Below are 23,835 nucleotides of genomic sequence, written 5' to 3'. Positions count from 1 at the left end.
TGTCATCCTCATGACAGTTTTGTGTATGCTTCTAATATTGTCTTACTAAGGTAGGCATGTATACTGAGCTTCATACTCTGTTTAAACTGATTTAAAAATAAAAAATAAAAAAACTGTGCAAGTGGAGAAAAACCTGTCTGAATAGCCATAGTATGTCTTATTCATGAAACCAGGGAGGGTTTCTCTTCTATTTTCTGAGACACATTTACCCAGAGAAAATTAGTACAATATCTTAAGTACAGCCAGAGGTTCAGGTATGTACGGAATGCAAAAATGTCTCAGTAAGGAAAAACAGTTTCAGATGATGGTGCATTTAGGTGCACTTGAACTTCTGGTAGTGGTTGAAATTTATGAAGGCTTCAGTTGAAATATGAAACCTACACCTGTGAATTTTCATATTTTTCCTCATTTAGTTTCCAATTTTGAATTGCAGAAGTACTAAAAACAAAAAACAAAAACAATCAAAAAAACAGGGTAAACATTTTTTGTGTTTAAATGAAAGTAGTACAAGGAAGTTGTGGTGCATTAATGATAGGTTTCTAACCCACACTTCATAGGGGTTGCCCCTGAGTAATTTGTAGTCTTCTATGTTGTTGACTTAGAGTGACTTTATTTTAATGAGCAAAGTTGGAAAGACTTGTATATTCAGCTTTTAAATGCTTCTGTGAGTCATTCAACACAGTTTTGCCAGTTTATTCAGTCTGACCTCTGAGCATCCATTTATTACAATGTTGAATCTGGTTCAGGTGTAGACTGCTTTTATGCTTGTTGCTAAAATGACAAAAGAAAATGCTGGTATGATACTTGAAAGGTAGCATTTGATTTTCATTGCAGGTGGGCAAAAATATTTTACCAGAGTCTGAGGGCTAGATTTGTCAAAATATTTCCAGCTCATTAAAGGCTTTTAGTTGAGAGTTTTATCTTGTGCAGTCATTGTACATGTAGCTAATAAACTAACCATACTAAGAAGCAGTTTAACACTCAGCATCAGATGGAGTCAGCATTGGTTTTCATGTGCTACTCTTAAGGATGATGGTGAAGTTGCTAAATGCATCCTCATTAAAAACTTCAGTAAATCCTAGTTTAATAATTCAAAAATTTTCTGTCTTTTCAGGCAATGGCATTAGATAATAGATATTCATGAAAGTGTATGGAAATCGTGTGAACTCATTTCTGCCTAAGAAGGGAGAGAGTACTGGAGTGTCCAATACTGCTAGCATTCCTTTAATATTAAAATTATAGTCACTGGAAGCCTCAGCTCAGCATTTTATTTGCATATATTCTTCTTGTCACGACCGCTTCTTAATGATTTTGCAAGAGGTAAAATCTGAAAACATGTTGCTTTCACCAGAATTTTTATCTGCTGAAACAAGTTATATGGAACATATAGGCAGATGTGTTGATTTGGAAACTTATTAATTCATTATAATTTTGGATTCTTTTTTCTGGGTTTAGGGGTCTATTTTGTAAGTCTTTCTTGAATAATGCTAATATAACTGCTTTAATTCACTGTCTGGCTTCAGTAAGAATATAATTTTTCAGCACTTCAGTGTTATGTTGGACTGTAAATGATTGAGGAAAACTTTTTTTTTTCTTTTAATCTACTATGATATAAATTTCTATTTGAAAGAAGAAAGCCATCTTGTAATTGCTGTTTCTGGAGTAGAGTGCTGCGTCAAAACAGATACAGCACCTTTTTAACTTCTTCACTAAGAAATTTTGTTAACTCTCTTCACTTCTCCATGTTTATAAAGCTTACTTTTTCTGTAATGCATAACGTAAGATTGCACGTGGAGGTCTGCTCTTTTTATGAGTGTTGGAGGATCTTTTTGCTTCAAGAATCTATGACAATGAATTTTGGGTCAGGGTAGAGGGATTTTTTTTCTGCATTCTTGCAGAACACAATATTCTGCATGTTGTGTCAAATGCCCTAGTTAAATATCTCTTGCTTTTTGTACAGCTTTTGCTAGTGTATTTTGAACGATAAGTACCTGAAACTATTTAATGAGATGTAGTGTTCTTGAGAAGAGATGGTCTTCTATATTCTGTGTGCAACTATGACAGCATATACACGGTAGCTATTTCCATTAGAAAATACTGAAAGAGGCTTTATGGGAAAGTTGTTTGTTTTATGCAAGCAAACATACAAAATAAACCACCCAAAACTTTGTTTAGACACTCCCAAACAAAGCATCCAGGTGTGCCTTAGCCTTTACTCGTGTGAGTAAAACTTTTAATCCCCATGGATATAATGAGAATGAGTAAATTTAATCATGTCATAAGGGTATTATTTCCAGCTGTAGTAGGTGTGGGGTCATATCAGTGTTAGCTGTTGCCACTGTAACTGGCTCAGGGCAGCCAGCTAATCCCAAACTGTTTAAAGGATCAAAAGCTTCTTGAAAGTGTTCCCATATCTGTTGTCCATACCTTTTTTTCTAGCCTAAATTCACTTCCTGAAAGTTTCTATATACAGATATAAAGTAAGTGTTTCAGCACAGTTTTTGATCCTTTTTGATCTGTACTTTAGCTTTGTCCAATCTGTATTTCTAGGACCATATCCTTTTGCTTTTAGCCGAGAAATGGTAGCAAGGGATAAAAATGAAATCTTTACTAGGTATTCTTATATATTGAGAAGTATGGTGAGAACATGTGAGCTGATTTACATATGAGTTGAAAAGAAAATAAATGTTAATGTACACATGCATTCTCTATGTGCATGGCTGGAAAACACCAAAGAAACAGAGGTACGGGTGCTTAAACATTTGATTGTATAATAAAATTTAAACTATAATGGTGTCTGGTCCTATCTTTGAAAACATTATAAAAGGTGGATGTGTAACAGGATGACAGTCTTTTCATACACGTTTGGTTATCCTTCCTCTGTTTCCAGTTTTGCTCAGTCATGTCTGGACTTCCTGCATGACAGGATACCCATCAAGTTAGATAATCTGTATAATAGGAGTTATGTATAATACAGAGGACCCAACTGCACTTAAACATCAGTCATGGATCAAACACATTCAAATAAAATTATGTGAATCAAACCAGACCATACAGAGGACTGATTCTTTACAAATACTCAGTAAGCCTTAAATAATTTTAAAATTGGTCGGTAGAAATTCCCATTTGCTCTTCGGCAAAGCTCCTAATTATGCAGGTCTATCACCCCCACAAATAATACTGGGATTCTTTTTTTCAACACTAAAGCTTGAGGAAGAAAATACAAATTATTCTATTTTATGGTTTTCATTTACTTAGTAGTATTTTATGTGTCATTAAGCATGCATAAGATTAAATTAGAAATTTGTGTTAAAATATATGTTTTAAAATACCATAAAAGCATAGTAATTCAGTAATTAATGTGATAGATAATGACACACTTTCCACTTCCAGCTCTATCTGTACAAGAGTTCATTGCTTTTGCTGCTCTCCTTTACTGTAGCAGTAAAGAAATTTAAAATCAGAGCATCAAACTGAACAGAAGTCAGTCTTTTTTCAGAGTACAGGCTAGTGTATCCAACACTGCTGCTGAAACAAGAGAGGCCCCACTGCAAAAGAAAATACTTCTATTATGTGCTTAATTAAAATGCATAAGTGTTGTTTAATGTTTTCATGATGGTAAACTGAAATGCTTGTAAAATTCTGAAATGTGAAATGTAGCTTTTCTGTGAGGTTTAAGTTGGAAGGCAAATGGGCTTGTTTACCAAACAAAGTCTTTTTCCCTGAGAAATATCTAATTTGTGGAGATCTTAGAATGCTTTTGACCCCATTATTCAGGATCTGGTTAGCAGTATTTATGCCAGATCAGCTATGTTGTGAGGTGTGGAGAGGCAGTGATTGCTAGAGAGAATTGCTAGACATACTTTTATAGCCTGGATTAAGGAAATGGGATAATTTGTTTCAAAATTAGCATAGCTATAACAATTGCATTTGCTGTAAATAGTTTTAAAGGAATCATTAGAGATGTCAGGGCTTTCAGCAACATTGATAAATTATTAAATTTAATGTATAGTGTAGATCACAGTAGCAAAGGATGAAATGCTTGAGGGAGACATTCACGTTCATACAACATGCAGTGGAATAGTAGCAGCCCTTGCTGATGCTGGATTTGAAAGGGGACCAAAGAGAAAGCTAGGAGCTGTAGTTTGGAGTTTGGTTTGGTATGTTGTCCATGGTAACAGATGAATGGTGTGTTGGGCATGTTTATAAAATAAAACGGGGTGAGGGGAGTAGTGCACACATTGAGTATTAAAGCTGATTAATAAAGTATAATTTTTCTAACAAAAGATTTTTTTTAACAAACACTCACATGAAAATGTTGTTAGAGAATGCAGTGATCTTCTGTTTCTCTCTTTGGTACCTGCCCTCTAGAAATCAAATACTAACATGACAGTCATGGACGTTGGTCTCCTTTGCAGCAAATACTTCTGGAGAAGACACTACTGAATGGCTAATGTTAAGAAGCTGATTGAGAGCTTTGATTTTCTTCCTTCTTCTGTATCTGTATTTCTTTTTTCTTACCTTCTCTCACCAAAACCTGTGCAATCTTCTAGTCTCTAATCACAGGGTAAATTTGCACTTTTAGTTTAGGCATCTTTTGTGTTATGTCATGCTTCAAATGAACGGTTTCTTGTTGCTGGAGATTTAAATCAGTAGGGCTGCCTTACTCTTTCCTAATTCTATTAAATACAAGCCCTAGCAAAACAAGATTCTTCCATAGTTTTAAATTAAGGAAACAGATTGTGGATAATAGAATGCTTATTTCCTTCTCTGTTTGTTTTGTTTGGTTGGTTGGTTGGTGGTGGTGGTATAGATTGAGTCTTTCTGTTATAACTTCAGAAGGGTAAAAGATGTTTTAATGATACCCAAGCAAGAAATTCAAAGGTACTTAAATTAAAGGGTTCTAAATAGCTTGTGTAATGAACGTCTACAGCTGAGGTGTTCCAACAACTTTGAATGTGGCCTGTCAAAATTCCAGAAAATCATAAAACATTTAATTTGTTGTTGTCCCAAATAAGAAGTATACTTTTGAGTATTAGCTCTTTACTTTACACCTTATTTCTGATTTTCTTCTTTTAAAATTATTTTCTCTTATTTTTTTGTTAAATCTGTTTGAATCCTTTTAAGTACGTGTGCAGGTAGTCTAATTCATTGTTAAAATGTTAAATAACATGCCATTTAAGCAACTGCAGTCAGAACATTTGTTTTACAAGGTCTTTTATTAAGAATAACCTTCCTTTTGTTCCTCTATGTTATAATAACTCAAACTTTCTTCTGAAAAACTTTCATTGGAGTTGCAAGGTGTTTTTTCTGTAAGAGTATATACTTTTCTCATTGACACTTGATCAGATTCTTTGACTGTTAAACACTGATTGTAATTTTTATGGTTGTTCACAATTGTGTTATGTCAAATCAGCCACTCATTTTTTTTAGTGTTGCATTTTTAGTCTAGATCATTACACAAATTGCTGTGCATATTACCACTGTAATACTGTAAATTTATCTCTCATTGAAGATTTTAGAAGAGATGAGAAGGTGCTTTCTTTACTAGGAATCACTATGCTAAGATGAAAATTTCAAGACAAACTGTCACACAGTTTCTATAGGTTCTGTATATTTTCCCACTCTTCTCTTAGGTTGATTTAAAAAACAAAACAAAACAAAAAAGAAATTGTATATATTGATGTAGGCTGAAATATGTTTCAACAGTTCTTTCAGTTTTTCTGCTTTATTTCCCATTTAACAGTAATTTGGCATAGTTCCTTAACAGTTTTCCTTAAGTATAAAATCCTTCTGGATTCTGATGCTTCAGAATATGGAGGACATCAAAGGCTGGACCACAATACAGAGTACTTCTCTGAAGAATATCCTCACAATTATCGACATAATTCACTTATGGTACGTAAGACATTCTGTTTATATCTGAACAATTTTTAAAGTTCTTCGGAGAAGTATGGAGCATATTGTAGGAATATTTGTGTGTTGTTTTTTGTTTGTGCTTTTTTCTGAAATCACCCTTTAGATGAATATAGGAGAGGTGATGCTATGATTTTATTATGACCTATAATGTTAACTGATTTTCCTTTTTTTGACATTACATTTAAATGTGCATGCCCTCTTGCAGTACAGACACAACATTCCTTGCCAAACAATATGCATGAAAACCTTCCAACATGCTTTTGAATTGTCATTTTGAACATAATCATTTACTTTATTTTCATGTCTGAGAAATACCATCTTCATGCTTTATTTGTGAATAAAGCTCCATAGAAACTAATTTTTGCATCGCTTTCTTAATATCATGTGCTTAACTCCGCAAACATGAATAAGAGCAAATCATGCATTGGCAACTGGCTTCTTCCTCTCCTTAGTTTACAGAAAAAATTTCCAACATAGAACAGACCTTCTCTATTCCCATCAAGAATTTCCAGTCCTAAACTATCTTACATACTTGCGTATGATTTCTGTTAGCTGAGGTGGTGACTAATCAAAACCAAAATAACTCCTTTGTCATTACTCTTGAAATCATAATCGCTTACTACAGTTAACAATTTATGAATTTGTTATTTTCCCATTCATTAGATATGTGTATACATGTACACATACATGTGTATGTATGTTCACAAGCTCAGAGATTAAGATGATTAAGAAAAGGCCATGAATTAAGGCAGAGTTCACTGAAAAAATTCTGAGAACAGTTAAGTTGCTGACTAGATTTTCATATTTAAAACATATACGTGTGAAGGGGTGTGTGTATTTCTATACATAGGTATAGCTGTACACAAAAATACTTGTACATACATTACATTTGTATTGTAATAGACTACAGATACAGAGGATCTCTGCACTGGATTGTGTGTGCCACTCTTCCGTGACAGAATGGAGAAATCAGTTTCTGGTGTCACATCTTAATGTGTCTCGCAAGATCTAAATTCCTGAGAATTATTGTAGCTTTTAATCTATCTCACACTTGCTTTCACCCTATTTCATTATATTCGGAGTACTGGCATTTCTTTTGTTTGCATGTTTTAAAGTGGTTTTATTTCATGAAAAGAATTCTTGTGCTTTTATCATGCTTGGCCTAAAGGATCTTGGGAACATTTTTTTTAATGTCTGTATGTGACAATGCCCTTATAGTGTAGGTAAGTATCTATTCTCATTTGCACAGTAAGAAGCAGACTCTGAGAGTTCATTCCTGAAGGTTATACAGCAAATTAATGCTCCCAGAATTCTTGCTTCCTGTGTCCAATTCAAATACCTTGCTTTAGTGATTAGAGAGCGTCTTAATTATCTGCCACTAACTCAACTTCTGCGAGGCTATTAACTAATTTAGAATGTATATTTCACATTTGGACTTTTAGATGACGAGTGCAAGTCATTCAAGACAGAAAAAATGCAACAATGTGAAGATGCGATTTGCTAGGAGCATGTAGAAGATAAGGCATGTGACAAGCAAAGCAGCAAATGCATTTTTGCAGCATAAATTGTGGCATGGCAATGGCACTTCTGGGTCAGATAGAAACCCATCAGAATGGGTCATGATAACTGTCTTTTATGTCCTTCAGCAGTACAATTCACAGACCAGCTTCAGTCAACAGCCCAGAAGATGCCACAAGCACCACATAAAGGTAAAATGGTAGTAAAAGGACACAAAGGAAATGTAGCTGGGGAAATGCTCTGGAAAACCAGACCAAATTTAGCAAGATAAAACTCCAAGAAATGAAGAACAAAAGTTACAATAAATATCTCCAATTGCTATTTTACAATAAAACATTTTTTGTTTTATTGTAAATAGCATTTTAAATCCTAGTTCTTAGATAATCAGTCATCCTTGAGAACTGCTTTAGTCTTACTTGAAGGTTATAAAATCCAAATAGATGTCTTTTGTTGAGTTTCTTTTCAGAAGATGTGTGGCAGCCACCTCAGTGAACTCACACAAATTTTTTACCGGTTGTTTAATAATTATCTTATTGTACTTGCATAATGCATGAAACTTAAGTATTTAGTTTCAAAAATTTCAGTTCTTCATCCACCGTAGAACTTGAAAGATTATTTTTTTTAATTTTTTTTATGGTGACAGATGCACCTCCCTTAAGGTGTGTTAGTAAGCACTGTCAGCAGAACATGCCCAGAGTACTATGGCAAAATGAAATCACATGCAATAATTCTGCTGCTCAAGTCAAGCTTAAATAGTGCACAAACACATTACAAAAATAGGAGATTAGATGTGACATGGTTCATTCTAGAAACATCACCTAATAAAAGAAAAACACGAAGTGACAGTGCAAAATAAGAAGGGAAATATGAGATACCTGGAGCGAAGAAAACTGGATGAAGCTTTGTAAGCACTGCTAGGTATTACACTGAAATATTTTGCTGATGAACAGATGATAATTCAGGTTCTGTTTAGTAATGCTGTAAGAAGGCCAGATTTCAAAATCATTAGACACACCTTGAAAACTCAATAGAAAAATGCACCAAAAAATCTGTTGTAATATGACTGATTTAAATAGTGATTATAATCTAATTTTTCCATTTCTCTGCTTGCTCTGTTCTGTATTGTTAACAAATATATGCAATCTACATAACTTTCCATGTCATCAAACCTTCTAATAACAAGCCGTTAACCTCTTTGCCATTGTACAAATGGACTTTTTACCACAGTTTTATTTCTGTTTTTATTTCCACCATGATATTCCTCAGTAGTCTTTTTTGAGCTATGTTTTATGAAAGTATTGTGTTTTTTCAATGCTTGTATAAACTTTGTTTTGCATAAGTCTTCATATTTCTTTGCAGGTAGTAAATTAAATGCTGTAGAAGCATTTCAATTCCTGTCAGATCCTAGTGACCCTTTATGTACAAAGTCATTTGTTGATAGCTTTCTTGATTGTTGGACGTGAAACTTAGACCAGGAGGGGGGAAATGGGATCTGTTCTAATGACATTCATTGTTCCAAATGTTTTATCAGGCAACTGACTTGATTGAATTTTGCTGTAAAATGTTGTTTGATATCAATGTAGTCCAAGTAACGTAAGTATTTTTTAACACACAGAAGTAAGGGCTTATAGGGAAGCGGTGGGTTTTATACTTTGTACCACCAGAACTGAGTAACAAGCAGGCTAAATGTAATATTGTAGAGTGTGTTATGGCATTGGTGAAATAGTATGCAGTTTATTGTTTAATGTATTTCAGCTTTTATACATTTCCTTTTTGCCATCTTTCTCCATAGTTCTTTCCAGTTAGCTCCAGTCATCTAAAAAATAGATGCTGAAATACACCACCCCACACTGCCACTCTCCCTCCCCCCTAATGAAATAGAAATTGTGTGGCTTATTTTAAGAGTATCCTTATTGCTGGGTTGGGCTTTTTAACCTTGGCCATAATGTATAATATTTAAAGTCAAAGTGCAACTTCCTGCCTCCATGAGTCTATTGACAAATTAAAATATTCACATATTGAGATGATCTAAAAGCTTTTAGTGACCTTAGCTTTGAAAATAGTCATTTGAATTCTTTCATGATAAGGATTTATGTATTGAACTTTTAGGGAGTGATGTAGTCCTTAACTGTTTTCTCTCCTGCCATTTACAGATATGCAGAATATATGAAAGAGTGTTTGTAGTTAGAAAGCTAACTGTTATAACAGATAATATAATCTGTTATATCAGATAAGATTCATAGTAGCAAGATCTTTTGTTATTTTTACCTCTTGATGATTAAGACTTATAGGTTCAGTTGCTCATATTCATTGATCATTTGACTTCTTAAAACAAACAACAGCAACAAGTGTAATGATTCCAAAGTTAATGTTGTCAAATTTCATTCAATCTTTCTTCCATTCACATTTGTCTTTGTCATTTTTGTTGTTTTTTAAAGCACTCTTTCTTAAGAAATAGTACAAAAGATAATAGAAATTTTGAGATAGAGCCTGTGCAATATATGGAGATCTTTTGCATAAATGAAGCAAGACAGTCTGAGAAATGATTTTCTGCATATTCATGCTTTACAGCTATAAACTGAAAAACAAATTGGAAGACAGAACTTCACATTATTTTAAGCATACCTTCTTTTTCATATGCAACATCTAGCAAAATGAAATCTGAAATGTCTGTGGTTTTGTATAACAAATTATAGTCAGAAAGGAAAAGCTATCACGCATCTTATTCATTGATGGTTAATTATATTTTCAGAGTAGTGTCAGTGTCTGACAATTAGTAGTGATACAGAGACATGAGATTGTCCAAAGCCCTCATTTTAATTAAAAGTTTGGGAAAATGTTGGCACAGGCTCTTGTGACATTGCCTTCTGCATCCACCAGCTGCAATATGCACTATCAAATATTTTTTCTGCAGTGCCTGATCTAGCTCTGAGTTCCAGTAATTCTCCCATCTGTTGCAAAATGACCTTGAAATGATTTTTAGGACTTGATGTTTTCCAACCCTCAAAGTAGGATGAAGGGTAGTTCATTGCACTTCCAGCCAATTTCAGTTGTGCTTGCACCTGGTACTGAATGTAGTCTGTAGTCTGATGGATCTGAAAGTAGAAATTGTCCTTTGTAGAACTTGTTGCTTGTGGATGTGTGTGTATGTATGTATGTATAGATATATATATATATATATATATATATATATTTCGAGATTGCTACGTATTATGGTCCTCTCAAAATATGTAAGGTGAGCTTCATGCTTATAAGTTCTGTTGTCTACAGATCCTTCCTGTATTTTGTATTCCTGTATTCTTTATAGCTTTTCTAATCTCTTGTTTCTTGAAATTGTCTGGATGTTTACAGGGAAAAAAAAAAAAAAAAAAAGAAAGTATAAGAAATAAGCATTTGTATGGCTGAAAAGCATTGTATACATTCCTGGCAAATAGTAGCAATACCATTTTTTTTTCCCTATTTGTGCGATAGCCCACATGAATGGAATATGATTTTGACATAACACAATGTGTGTAGGTGGCAAGCAGGTTGATAGCAATAAATGTTTTCATGCATGTATTGGAGTATGTAAACTATATTAATGCCAGAAACCCTGATCTATATGGAATTTGTCTTACAGTTTGGATTGCCTTACAGTTTAAAATGGACAAGACGTATGAAAAGGTCAGGGGGGATAATAAAAAACACTTTGTATATATTTTACTTACAAATATTTATCCTCAGTCATATCTGTTAGCAATGCTGCCTGTGAAGTCAGCCACAACTATTGCACTTCATTCCTGCTGAATACTTCATGGAGAAAAAGATTCGCAATAGTTTGATGACTAAACATTTGAAAATTAACTTTGTTAAAAACTTTTTTTTCACAGCTGAGTCACCCTAACTCTGTCCCAAAAGAATCTGATGTTCTTCCTTCCCCATATTCTACTCTGTCCATTAGCAAAGGCCTTATGTCTTCATGGCTTCCTAAAATAGCAGAGTTTGTGTGACATGACAGAGGACTGGAGGTCATAAGCAAACAACTGGATTAGAAAGCAAAGGGTGAATTCACTGAGAATATGAAAGGAAAAGGAAGACTAGAAAAAACTTCTGAGACCCTCTTCACGGGGTATAAAAAATATCAGAAATGACATTTATATAATAGTCTTTTACTGATAAATACCTGGGTTTCCTGTGACAGTTTTAATTAGGGTACTTTTATATACTTTTACGTGACCTGAGATAGGTATTTTGAAGTGGGCAATTGGAGTACAAGGAGGCTAACGATTTAAAGGTTTCCAGAAGTCCTGTGATAGTGTCCAGGTCTTGTAGAGATGCACTTTGGCTAAGAAAGACTGGGAAAAGGAGATCAAGTTTTTGATTGTTTTGACCAATGTAATGAAGAATAATAGAGTAAACATGGTAAGAGAGAAAATGTTGATGTTGCTGCTAAGCTATTTTTACTGAACTAAAATGGGAAATAATCAGTAGTTTTACTCTTTTCATCTATTTTTTGTATTCTTGTAGTATAGGCAGCTAAATCAAAGTTAAGGATATAAACCAGTGTAATGTAATATTTCTACATTAAATTGTCTGACTGTTTTTTCTAAAACATACCTTAAAGACAAGTCAGTTATCAGTTCTTAAGTGACTTTTATTTTCATAATTGTTAATTGAAAGTCAACACCTCGATAACTGTTCTGTGTAAAATTACAAATGACAAGAACATACATGCTGAACACAGCAATAAAAAATAAGGAGCTACTTGACAAACTTAATTACAAAATAGAGCATCTGGCATATAAGGGAATATGGGTTAGTAATGAAGGAATATAAAAGCAAGTTGTAAACTACTAACAGCCTAATCAGAGAGGTCAAAGCCTGGCTGAAGCTAAAAACTAGCTAGAGATATAAAGAATGGCAAGATGGGAGTTCTGCAAATGTACAAAAAGTGTACAAATAGCAGAAAAGCTTAAGAAAAAATACAAGTCCCTTAACGAGGGGAGGAGTCAAACATGATAGGTACTCTGGAGAGAGCAGAAGTATTTAATGCTTTTTTTTTAAGCCTCAGAGTCTGAGGGCAAAGCCTGCTCTCAGACCCTTTTGTGTGCCAGTACACTTCTGAAAAGAAAGAAGCAGCAGCAGAGCAATAGGTTAGGGACACCTTAAAGAGGCTAGATAAATAGAATGTACCCAAGAATCTGGAAAGATTTCAGTGGTGTGGTTGCAAGGCTGCTATCATCTGTGAAAAATCATAGTTGTCAGGGAAAATTTCTGACAGCTGAAGAAAGGCTGTAGTAAAAGCAAAAAGGAAACCTTAAGACTCTGTAGGCCAGTATGCTTTTCTGGTTGGTCCCTCGAGACATCGTGGACCGCATCCTCTTGGAATCCATATCTAAACAGGTGAGGCATATGAGATGGGTCAATCAGAAAGCCGATCCAGATTTAGCAAAGGCAAATATGCCTGATTAACCTGCCTGCTTTCTGTGATGAAATGACTCGAGCTGTGTGCATGAGGTTAATACAATCAACACAGTAAGACTTTCAGCTTTGTCTCCTACAGCGTTCTTATTTAGGAAGTACAAGCTGGATAGGAAGCTTGTTTTGCAGGTTGAGAGCTGGTTGGACTGCTGCAAATTTAGTACTCAGAGGGTGAATGTCCAGTTGTTGAGTGGTATCAAGAAGAGTGCCCTAGGAATTGCTGCTGGGTCTGATACTCTTTGGAGTCTTCAGCAGCAACCATACTGATGAGACAGCAAATGTGTAGATGACACTGAATTAGTGTGAGTTGTGAATGTTACAGGTCTAATCCAGATGTATCTTGATAAATTTAGCCAACAGAAACTTCATACAAATTTATGAAGAAAAATTCTGCAGAGGAATGCCATGTATCAGTGAAGATTAGAAAATCAGCATGCTGAGTAGGAGCCCTAAAAAAAAGGACTGGGGTTATGCTGAATACAAAGTTAAATGGAATGGAGTTTGTCACAGGTCCATAGCATAATAAGTTATAGCAGATATCTTCATTAATGCATTTCAGTGTGTTGAAATTATCTTTAAAATTCTTTAATATAACTTGGACTTAAATAATTTGAAGACTTAAACCAAATATTAAGAAAATGCATAGTGCTCAGAAATGGAAAAAAAAAAAAACCAACAACAACAACAAAACACGAAGTTGCCATTTTTTCAGTATTTAAAGATGACAAAAAAAAGTTGGTTTTTATTTTTTCTTCCATACACGGATAGGTCATAGTCTACTTAGTACATCACTACTGCCAGGCTGCTGAAGGAGTTCAGTAATTGCAACAAGTATGATGGCCCTTAGGCTGGGTGGAAGAAGAGTATCTATGGCTAGGAGGAAATCAAGAAAAGGTTGGAGAAAATAAATTGAAGTAAGTGGGGTGTGTTTTCACAAGAATGGTAGTTGAGGTGATGAAAGAATGGGAAAGGCTGAGGAAGCTCTGGGATTTGAAGTGTCAGAAGGAGTAGTGGTGAGAAATCTGGGCTGAGAAGGCTGAAAACGTTGGTTCCTGGGCAGATAGTCTTCCAGATGTCACTTTATCTCAGGAAATATTAGCAATATTTGCAATCTCTTTGGTCACATTTTTTCTCCCCTGTCTCTCACCCAAATGTTATGTATTCTGCCTGTTGAAACAAACAGTAAAGCCAGAGTACATACACAGTGGTATTTCTGGAAATACTGTTTAAAAAAAAAAAAAAGGCATTACTATCTTGTTTCATTTGTAACAGGAATTATCTAATGCTTGTGTAGTATTTTTTCCTTTTAAAAATTTGTACACTAGTGGAATGAATATTTAACCTATGATGGAGAGAGTTCTTTGTTCATGCCCTCATTGTTTTGTTGTTTCTTGCAGTTTTATTTAAGCTTTGGAGATGCTTAAAATGGTGAATGAAATAAATTGATGAGATTAGGAAAGAATGCCACAGTTGGCTTTTTTATGATTTTGCAAAAACCTACCAAATCAATAAACACTAGAACCCATGTTTAATTGCCCAGATGAGGAAAAACACATGACTAATAAGCTGGCAGTTAAATCAATTTGTGACAAACCGTAAACATACCTCTTATCAATCTAAGTATATTTTACACAAACTCTGAAATTGTGCCTAAAACCAGTTCTAAAATTCTGACCAACAGTGAACTGGTGGGATGATTCCATGCTGTTCTCAGATTCTCAGCTGGTATAAGTTGACTTTAAAGGAATGGAGATTATTTATTCCTCCAAAGATCTGATATATTATTGACCAGAATATGATTGAGAATTGTTGTATCCTGTATTGATGTTAATATTTGTTGCCTTAAGTGAAGTAGCTTTTTACACATTCTTTCTTAGGAGCAAATAAGAATAATTTTTCTTTCCATTTTCATGTCATCATATAAACCCAGAGCACTGAATTTCTCAATACAGAATTTGAAAAATCTCTCCTTTATCTATATGTTCTGAACTAGTTGACTTTGTTAAGTATTTCGTTCACTGCACATATTTGTAGGAGCTATTTATCACTGAAACCTTAGGGGAAATCATTATGTTTGCTGCCTTTCAAGAAGCATTGGACATGGTTCTGTCTGGTTCAATGAAGATCAGCTGTTCTTTTCCTTTTCCTCCTTTTCCTAAAGCTCTTTGCTTTATTGCTTTATTCTGTTTTGAAAACTGTGAAAACCTTTCATGCCATCAGGCACTAGTTTGCTGATAAAATAGTTGAAAATGCACAGTCTTAGATGTTCCACAGGGATGGAGGGTAGTCTAAAGGAGGATGTTGTCAGAATGAAGCTGATAATCTTCAGTGTTGTGTTATCTTTTATAATTGCATTTTTATTGACTTGTTCAGCAAACACATTCATGTGTTTGACAATTGATGGAGTACCATATATCAAGGTAATTGGTAGGTAGTACATATCAGTCTCATTTTCAGATTGTGACTCTACTTTGCTTGGAAGAAATGTCATGTAAAATATATTGCCATGAGCTTTTTTGTGATCTATGAGAAGTCTTTTGATTATATGCGTATCTTTTTCATGGTAATAAGGTAAAAGACGGTAAAGCAAAATGCAATAGTGTAATGATTAATTTGAATCTGTATCTAGTTTTTAGAACAAGTTTTATTGCTCAGACACTGAAACTTCACAGATGCCAAGACTGAGAATACATTGTTTTGTCATATTGCTGGTATTTACCTGTATGAAATGATATGATGGACCTTGGGGCAACTTTACTTCACAGCAGAAGGGTGTTCAAATGCTGTTGTAAAACTTCCTCATTTATCATTATACGGTCTATTGACTTAGATGTTCTCAAGTTTTTTAAATTGGATATTGGAAGTCATATGAGGCCCTCTACTGGTAGCCTCTTTAAATCTATCAAAGTAAGATTTAATAAAAAAAAAAGAGAAAAGAGGAGAGAGATTGCAATTAAAATGTCTTTTAAACTTTTAGATTGTCTTGTATGACTCAAGTGCTGGGGACTAAGCAGTTAAGCACATTTAAAATGTGATAGTATGACCTACTGCACTGCAAAAATGAGAAATTATGAATGGGTAAAGTATTTCATGTGTGTTTTCACATACGCTTTTGTAGAAATTGAATCCTGTGAGGTTTGTGGTTTTCTCAGCTCTTCTTGTTCTTGTCATCTTTTTACTAGGTGTACATTCCAAGCAGAGTGGCTATTGTGCTTCAGAATACGGATAATGCAAAATGAAGATCTCTAATTATCACCGAAGAAGCAAGTGATAGAGGAAGTGCTGATACGCTGTACTAGTATGAAGTATAACAAAACTAGCTCTGAGGAATCTTTCTGAAACTGAATATAGTAATATTATCTGTTTAAAATGCAAGATTAATATTCACATGTAATTGCAGAGCTCTGGGCTCACTAGAACCTGTTTTGGAAACCTTTACAAAAGAAAGAAAAACATAGTTCTGATATTAAAAAATTAGTCTTTAAAATATTGCAAAGCAGCAGGTATTGCCAATTAAATTACTGTTTACAGAGTTTTATCAGGAATAACATCTTAACAAGAGCAATCCTGCTCCAATATTTATAATGTCTTGCAAAAATCTTTTTCTGATAGTGAATTCAAATGTTCATTCAAATGTTCAATGCTTCATAGTAGCTTGCTTAAATAGAACAGCAGTTTTTGGCTGAAAGGCAGCCTTAACGGTTTGTGGGACCTAGTTTGAGGCTCCTCTTCAGTGAGGTCCAACATGGAATTTAAAGTGTTTATCCAAATGGATGAGAAGGTCCTTAGAGTATTGTACTCTGCCATTTTTTATTTTATTAAAACAGCACAAAAATGCTAAACATCTAAATGGGGAAGACAATTGACTGCTGACCTGCTGAGACCATTGCGCTGCTTACTTGCTCAAATCACTTAGTCTGTGCACCTCACTTGCTACAGCTGAAAAATGATAATTATTTTACTTGGACTGCTAAAATCTCCAGTAAGAAGTGTGTTATGTTTTTACTGGAATGATACTCCACTGGAAAATGTTCTTAAAATATAATTATTCCTGTTGCTTTAATTTCAGTGATGTCAGGACCTCGTAATACTGATTTCATTATTTCTAGCACATGCTTTCAGTTTGGAACGTGAGGTGGTTCTTGCACTTTTATAACTTCTGAAACGTTGCTTATGGTTTGAGAAGAAGCAGTCTCAAAATACAGTGATCAAGTTTTTTCAGTAAAATCAAGGTAGTTAATTGTTGGAGTGCTGCTAAGATTATTCAAGTGAGTTCTTTAATAAGCTAGAACTTGTTTTTGTAAAGAGTAAGATTCTTTATATTTGAAAATGTATTGCAGAGTACTCTGGAAAATTCATACCAAATTAATGAGACATACTTTATTTTTTCTCCGCTTTTTTAAAGGTACGCTAGAATTGGTTATGAAATGAATGTCTTTTTTTATAACTTTTCAAGTAGCCAAAGAGGAAGATGTCCGTGACCATTTCCAAGTGGTGGTGTTTTATTTTTTTTACCCAGTTTTCTACATTGGAATAACTTTTCAGTAATTTACACATAATTGAAAATCTCTTCATAGTTCTTGGAATGCTTAATTGTACTTTGATGTGGCTTACTTCTTAGGCAAAATAAGGGAGATGATGGAATATTACAACATGATGGGAAACAGTCTTTGCATAAGGTTCACACTGAAAGAACTTTATGAACATCCCATTTGTTATATTTGTGACAGAGAATTCTGTATTGCAGAAAAGAACTATAATACTGTCTACTATTGTGCTTCATTTTCCACTGTACCAGTTTAATCGTTGCTTGGTAGTGGGCTAATAAAAGCATTCCCATACACTGAGACTTCACAAGAAAATACACTGAAGTATTTTAGTAACTGGAACTGATAATCTTTTTTTTTCCAAATTGTTTTCCTTGTAGTGAAACAACAAGCAACTTTTAATATATATGCTATATTTACGTTATATTGATCTAATGTTTTATAGGTCTCTTTTTTTTTTGTTGTTGGCACAAGTTCCAGGTTTCAAAAAGTAATGCAAGGCAAGAACCCTTGTCACATCTTTTGTCAAGAGAAGGAATAAATGCGTGATGTGAAGTATAAACTATGTAAAATTACATGCAAATAAACTGAGGACTATAAAACCAAGACATTTGTGATTTTGATTGCTTCTACTGTAAAAGATTGTGTAGTAGCCTTAATACCAGACAGTATATTAGATATGACCCAGTAGATCTGCCCAACTTGAAATAAGTAAGTTGTCTTTGTCAGAAACATTCTAGAGAGACTGGCGGATTATCTGTCATGAATACATCACTCATGTAATGATAGACTAATAAACACAAACTACAAGATTTGCAAGATGAGCATGTAAATATAGGAAGCATAATAATTAGGGTTTTTTTTGGAGTCCATGTCTACATTCTAATGGTGGTGTTCTGCCTGTATTAAGATGTTGGCATATTTTTCCTTGAGGGTGCATCTCTAATCATGGAATAATAGAATGGCTTGGGTCAGAAGGGACCTTAAAGATCACCTAGTTCTATCCACCCTGCCATGGGTGGGGCTGCCTCCTACTAGATCAGATTGCACAGGGACTCATCCAGCCTGGTCTTGAACACCTCCAGGGATGGGGCATCCACAGCTCTGGGCAACCTGTTCCAGTGCCTCTGAGTGAAGAATTTCCTCCTAACATCTAATCTAAATCTCTCATCTTCTAGTTATCTGCCCATGTAAAAAGTCACTCTCCATATTTTTAATAAGCCCTCTTTAAGTATTTAAAGGCTTCAATGAGGTCTCCCCGGAGCCTTCTCTCATGCTAGAGAGCTATCCTATCAGTTGGGAGAAGTGCTCTGGCCCTCTGATCATCTTTGTGGCCCTCCTCTGGGCCTGCTGCTGGATGCAACACTCCCAGTGGGGCCTCATAAGGGCAGTGGGGCACAATACCACCCTCGACCTGCTGGCTATGTCTCTGTTGATGCAGCCCAGGACACAGTTGGCCTGCTGGACTGTAAACATGCACTGCTGGCTCGTGTTGAGCTTTTTGCCCACCAGAACCCCCAAGTCTTTCTCTGCAGGGCTGCTCTCAATGAGTTCCTCTCCCAGTCTGTGCTCGTGTCTGGGATTGCCCTGATCCAGGTGCAGCACCTTGCACTTTGACTTCTTGAACCTCATTAGGATCATGTAAGTCCAAGTCTCAAGCTCGTCCAGGTCCCTCTGGATGGCATCCCTTCCTTCTTTGGTATCAGCTGCACCACTCAGTGTGGTGTCATCTGCAAACTTGCTGAGGGTGCACTCAATCCCACTGTCTATGTCATCGATAGAGGTATTAAATAACACCAGTCCCAAGATGGACCCCCTGAGTGACAGCACTTGTCACTGGCCTCTGCCTGGACGTAGAGCTGTTGACAGCAACTCTGGCTGCAGCCATTCAGCCAATTCCTTATCCACCCTTCAAATCCATCTCTCTCTAATTTAGAGAGAAGGATGTTGTGTGGCACTGCATCAAAGTCCTAAGAGAATTCCAGGTAGATAACATTAGTAAGTCTTCCCTAGTCAACTGATGCAGTCACTCCATCACAGAAGGCCACCAGATGGGTCAGGCACAATTTGCCCTTGGTGAAGCTGAGCTGGCTGTGACAGATCACTTCCTTGTCATGCATGTGTCTTAACGTTGCTTCCAGGAGGATTCATTGCATGATCTACCCAGGTCACAGAGGTGAGGCTAATCAGTCTGTAGTCTTCCTATCTACCCCTTTTAGAAATGGGAGAGATGTTTCCCTTTTTCCAGTCACCAGGGACTGCACCTGAGTGCCATGACTTCTTAAATGTGATGCAGAGGGGCTTGGCAGCTACATGAGCCAGTTCCCTCAGGACCCTGGGATGCATGTCGTCAGGCCCCATAGGCTTGTTACCTGTTCAGTTTCATCAGGAGGTCGTCAGAACTCTGTAGACAAATTTTCAGTTTGTCACAGAAGTAAATGAAGTGGCCCATGGTGAGTCATCCCTGAGCACAAGACTGCACAGAGATTTTTATTAACATCATGGAAGAACTCCCTTTAAAGATAACCTCTCTTAAGGCAAAGGGCTGATAAGGATCTGTACTCCTTTAAAGACAGCCTTCCTACTTCTGTATCATCTTGAAAGAGTGCTGGTGCTTTTTGGCCTCAGAAATTGTTCCACGGTCTCTAGCAGTTAATATGAACTCGAGAAGTTCTTCCTCATCTGCCAGTTTATCTAAAGACTCAGACTGATGTTCCAGGACCCTACCTCTATTTTGCAGTGTGCATGCTGAATGGTTCCTTGTACTGAATAATTCATGTTCGTCTCCAGCCTAGGTGATTCGTACGGTGACAGGCAGGTATCCACTAGACTGGTGTATTCCAAGGGTAGTAAGTTTTGATTCCCTTGCTGTTTCCTCCTCGTCCCACAACTCAAGCCTTATTGTCATGAGGTTTATTTTGAAGATGAAAAATGAAGCAGTTGTTTCAGCTTGGTGAGGACTTCTGAAAAACACACTTCAATGGAACTGTTTGACCTATTTGCTTTTCTCCTATGGAATTTGTCTTGCTCATTATATTCAATTTAGTAAAGAGTTTGTTAACCATGTGCTCTGAAAGACAGAAATGTGGTGTAGCTAATCCTCTGACAAACAGAGGCCAACTCTATGAACAGTAAAATACCAGGCTGGGTAAATTGTTGCATGGTACTTAGACATAATGTAAGGTGATATTTTCTGTATCAATCTGTCAATCACAATTCTGCTTTTAAATTAAGATGTTGTAAGCAGCTGAATAAGTTTTAGTTGCCCCATTTTTTCATGACTCCAGGTTCTTAACTGCACATCAATGGATAAACAAATAACTTCCTATTTATTTAAAGGTCTTTGTTCTCATGCATAGAAATTACTTCATTAGTTACATAGCAAAGAGTGAGAATTATCTGAATGAACAACAGAAACCGTTTTCCTTTAACTTAAATGTAGGCATTCTGTTCTGGATACATAGAGGTCTATGATCAGATCTTCTTCCTGCTCCATAATTTGCTTGTGAGGAATTTAAGTATAGAGAATTTAAGTTTCCTCACTGACTAATATTTCCAAACTGTAGTCATTCTAGGTGAACTGCTACAGAGATGAAGCAGTATTTTACGTGTTTTCATATTTCATCCCTTAGTTAGGATTTGAATTTCATAAAAGCCAGCCTAGAAGTGACTTCCTTAAAATTAACAGAAAGTTTTCAGCCAAGGAAATCTCTGTGCATGAATGCAGTTTCAGACCTCATAGCATATAGCACAAGTGTTTTGAAAGGAGGGTTGGGGTTATTTGCTCTAATGGAGAGCTGTCTCTTATGCCAAAGCATATTTTTAAACTCTCTGTTGATTTCCAGATCATTTTGAGTTGTATTAAAATTATGGAGGAGAGAAACTGCATCCTTCTGAAAATTTTACTAGCATTTAAAAAACAAAACAAAACCTTGGTTTAGAGAGAGAAATATTTTTTTCTTCATGCAGTGTCTCCCTTATGCAGACTTTCTCATTCTACTTCATCTGAAAAGTTGCAGTAATAATGATGGGCTGACATATGACTACTCTTACTGAAAAGAATTATATAAATCCCGGGATAAAAATAACTCCAGTTGAATGTGTTAAAAATATTCCACTTATGGAAAGGTAAAAACAAAAGTTAATTATGACTCATTAGATGAGACAAATTATATTTTTCATGCCTCTGAATACAATATGTACCCTGTAAATATAAATAACTCTTGGATGTTCATGGTAAATTAAAGCCTAAAATGAATTAAGAGAAAATATAAGAACGTGTAGGCATTGAAGTAATAGGTCTCAGCTTAGCTGGTACTTTTGCATATTTACAAAGCTACTCTGAACCCTGGAAAAGGTCTAACAGTTTAATTGATCTTTTTCTGAAAACTGTCATCTAAAGTTAAGGATGATCATTTCTCAAAATATTAGGAGAGAATTAAAATTGATGCAGCACTAATCACTCATGCCATTTGACTCTAAGATAATTTTCAGTGTTGTTAAAAACTGGCAGGGAACTCCCTCTAAGCTTGCTTGTCTTTTTCTGACTATACTTCACAAATCAGAGTTTAAATGTATACATCAAGGACGGTCTATGATAGGATGATGTAAATTTATTGGGTTGAATATTCAGTCTGCTCAGTGTAAGTATGATGTTTATGAAAAAAATAGATAACGGCGCATTTAGGAAAAATAATTGTCTGCAAACTCTGAAGGAACTAAGCTGCAAATGCTGTAATGTTATATTGTTTTCTCCATAGTTATTTTTTGTTCTACCACTTTCCAGTAATCTACTTGAGTGTTTTGTAGCAAATGAAAAAACACTGTTATATTTTCTGTTCTCTTTACTGGAGAGAAGGGATCGGGAACGTGAAGCTAGCTGACCTGCTCTAAGCTAGCTGTCCTGCTGTTCAGGGTTTGGTTGGGATGGCATTCACTTTCTTCATAGCTGCCATACGGTACCATGTGGCTAAACTGGTGTTGATAACGTATCAGCGTTTTGGCTGCTGCTGAGCAGTGCTTGCACAGTGTCAAGGCTTTGTTTCTTTCTCTGCCCTCACGCACTCCAGCATGTGGGCTAGAGCTTGGGAGGGGGACATGGCCAGGACAGCTGACCGAAACTGACAAAAGGGATTGCCACACCATATGATGTTGTGTTTAACCAAAAAATAAATAAATAAATAAATAAATAAATATATATACATGAAAGGAGGTATATATATATATACATGATATATATATATGTATCAGGGAAAGGAGGAGGAAGGGGTTACTGTCATACCTTCATTTGTCCTCCCAAGCAGCTAGCAACTTTTAGAATGCTGAGGCCCTGCTTACCAGGAAGTGGCTGGACGTTGCCTGCTGATGTCAAACTGTGAATGAATTCCTTTTCCTGCTTTGCTTGCACACACAGCTTTTATTTCCCTGTTAAGCTGTCATTGTCTCGATCCACAAGGTTTCTCACCTTCCCTGTCCTCTGGGATGGGGAGAAAACAAATGAGCGAGCAGTTTCTGTTGTTGTTTGGCTGTGGGCTGGGATCAACCCATCACATCCACCAAAAACTGAGTTAGCTGCCCACCTCAGGGCTGGCAAGATGAAAGTAGGTGAAGTTGCTTGAAGTCATTTCAAAGAAAATCAAGGGGATAAATCCCAACCTTAGTTGCCTTTCAGAAAATACTGAGTGTACCCTGTGTCAGCGTGGGTTCTAGAGCAAGATAACTGGAGTACACTAATTATCCTGCTGTTAAAGTATCACCTTTGTGAATGATCAGACAAAATTATGTACCCAGCCTGTTTCATGCTAAAAACTCTTGGACCAATTCTTTTGTATAAGTCTCGACTTGCTGACAAACAATTATTCCTGTAGAAAAATATAAAAATAGTAAATTACTTCTTTTTTATCAAGTAGAAAATTATTTATTTTTTTTAATTTTAAATATAAATTCCTTCATAAAGGTATTCTGTATTAAACACAAAAATCTATCAAATGACTACCCTCTGGTACAGTAAAGATATGGAAAATTAATTGAAATGAAAACCTGCTCTGTAGAACATACGAAATTCTAACCACTGCTTTTGTAGAAAGTGCCTTTCATGTATTGACCAGTGCTTCCATTGCTGCTGCTGTTGCTGTTTTTCCTTGCAGTAGTATTGGACCAAACACATTTTTTTTTTGAGTCTTTCTGTATTCTGTAGCCTGTGTTAATACTAGCTATGAATTTTTGAGGCAATCACAGTTTACAGTCTTCCATAATAAGCTGGGGTTATCTATAGCTGGGGGTTTTCTAGAGTACAGATAAGAGGGGAGCCTTAAGATGTCTGGTAGTGGTGTTCAATTCCTGCCTTTGCAGTTCCACTAATCATTTTAAATCCCTGACTGTGACATGTTTT

At 35.7% G+C, this 23,835-nt stretch overlaps 1 protein-coding gene across 2 annotated transcripts in view; it reads left to right on the top strand.

The window, feature by feature from the left end:
- GBE1 (1,4-alpha-glucan branching enzyme 1) overlaps positions 1–18,050 on the top strand; it is a 174,200-nt gene extending 156,150 nt beyond the window's left edge. The window contains exons 15-17 of one of the 2 annotated variants that reach the window (XM_035541126.2): positions 5,781–5,898; positions 7,566–7,628; positions 16,080–18,050. In XM_035541126.2, coding sequence (XP_035397019.1) covers positions 5,781–5,898; positions 7,566–7,628; positions 16,080–16,136 — 238 coding nt within the window. In that variant the 3' untranslated portion in view covers positions 16,137–18,050. The remainder of the gene's footprint in view (positions 1–5,780; positions 5,899–7,565; positions 7,629–16,079) is intronic. The other variant, XM_035541127.2, reaches the window with a different exon arrangement.
- Positions 18,051–23,835: the final 5,785 nt, after the last annotated feature.

The sequence above is a fragment of the Cygnus atratus genome, chromosome 1 (assembly GCF_013377495.2).
Source record: "Cygnus atratus isolate AKBS03 ecotype Queensland, Australia chromosome 1, CAtr_DNAZoo_HiC_assembly, whole genome shotgun sequence".
In the NCBI taxonomy this organism is placed as follows: domain Eukaryota; kingdom Metazoa; phylum Chordata; class Aves; order Anseriformes; family Anatidae; genus Cygnus; species Cygnus atratus.
The sequence above is the reverse complement of the archived record's forward strand: the minus strand, read 5'-3'. Positions and strand labels throughout refer to the sequence as shown.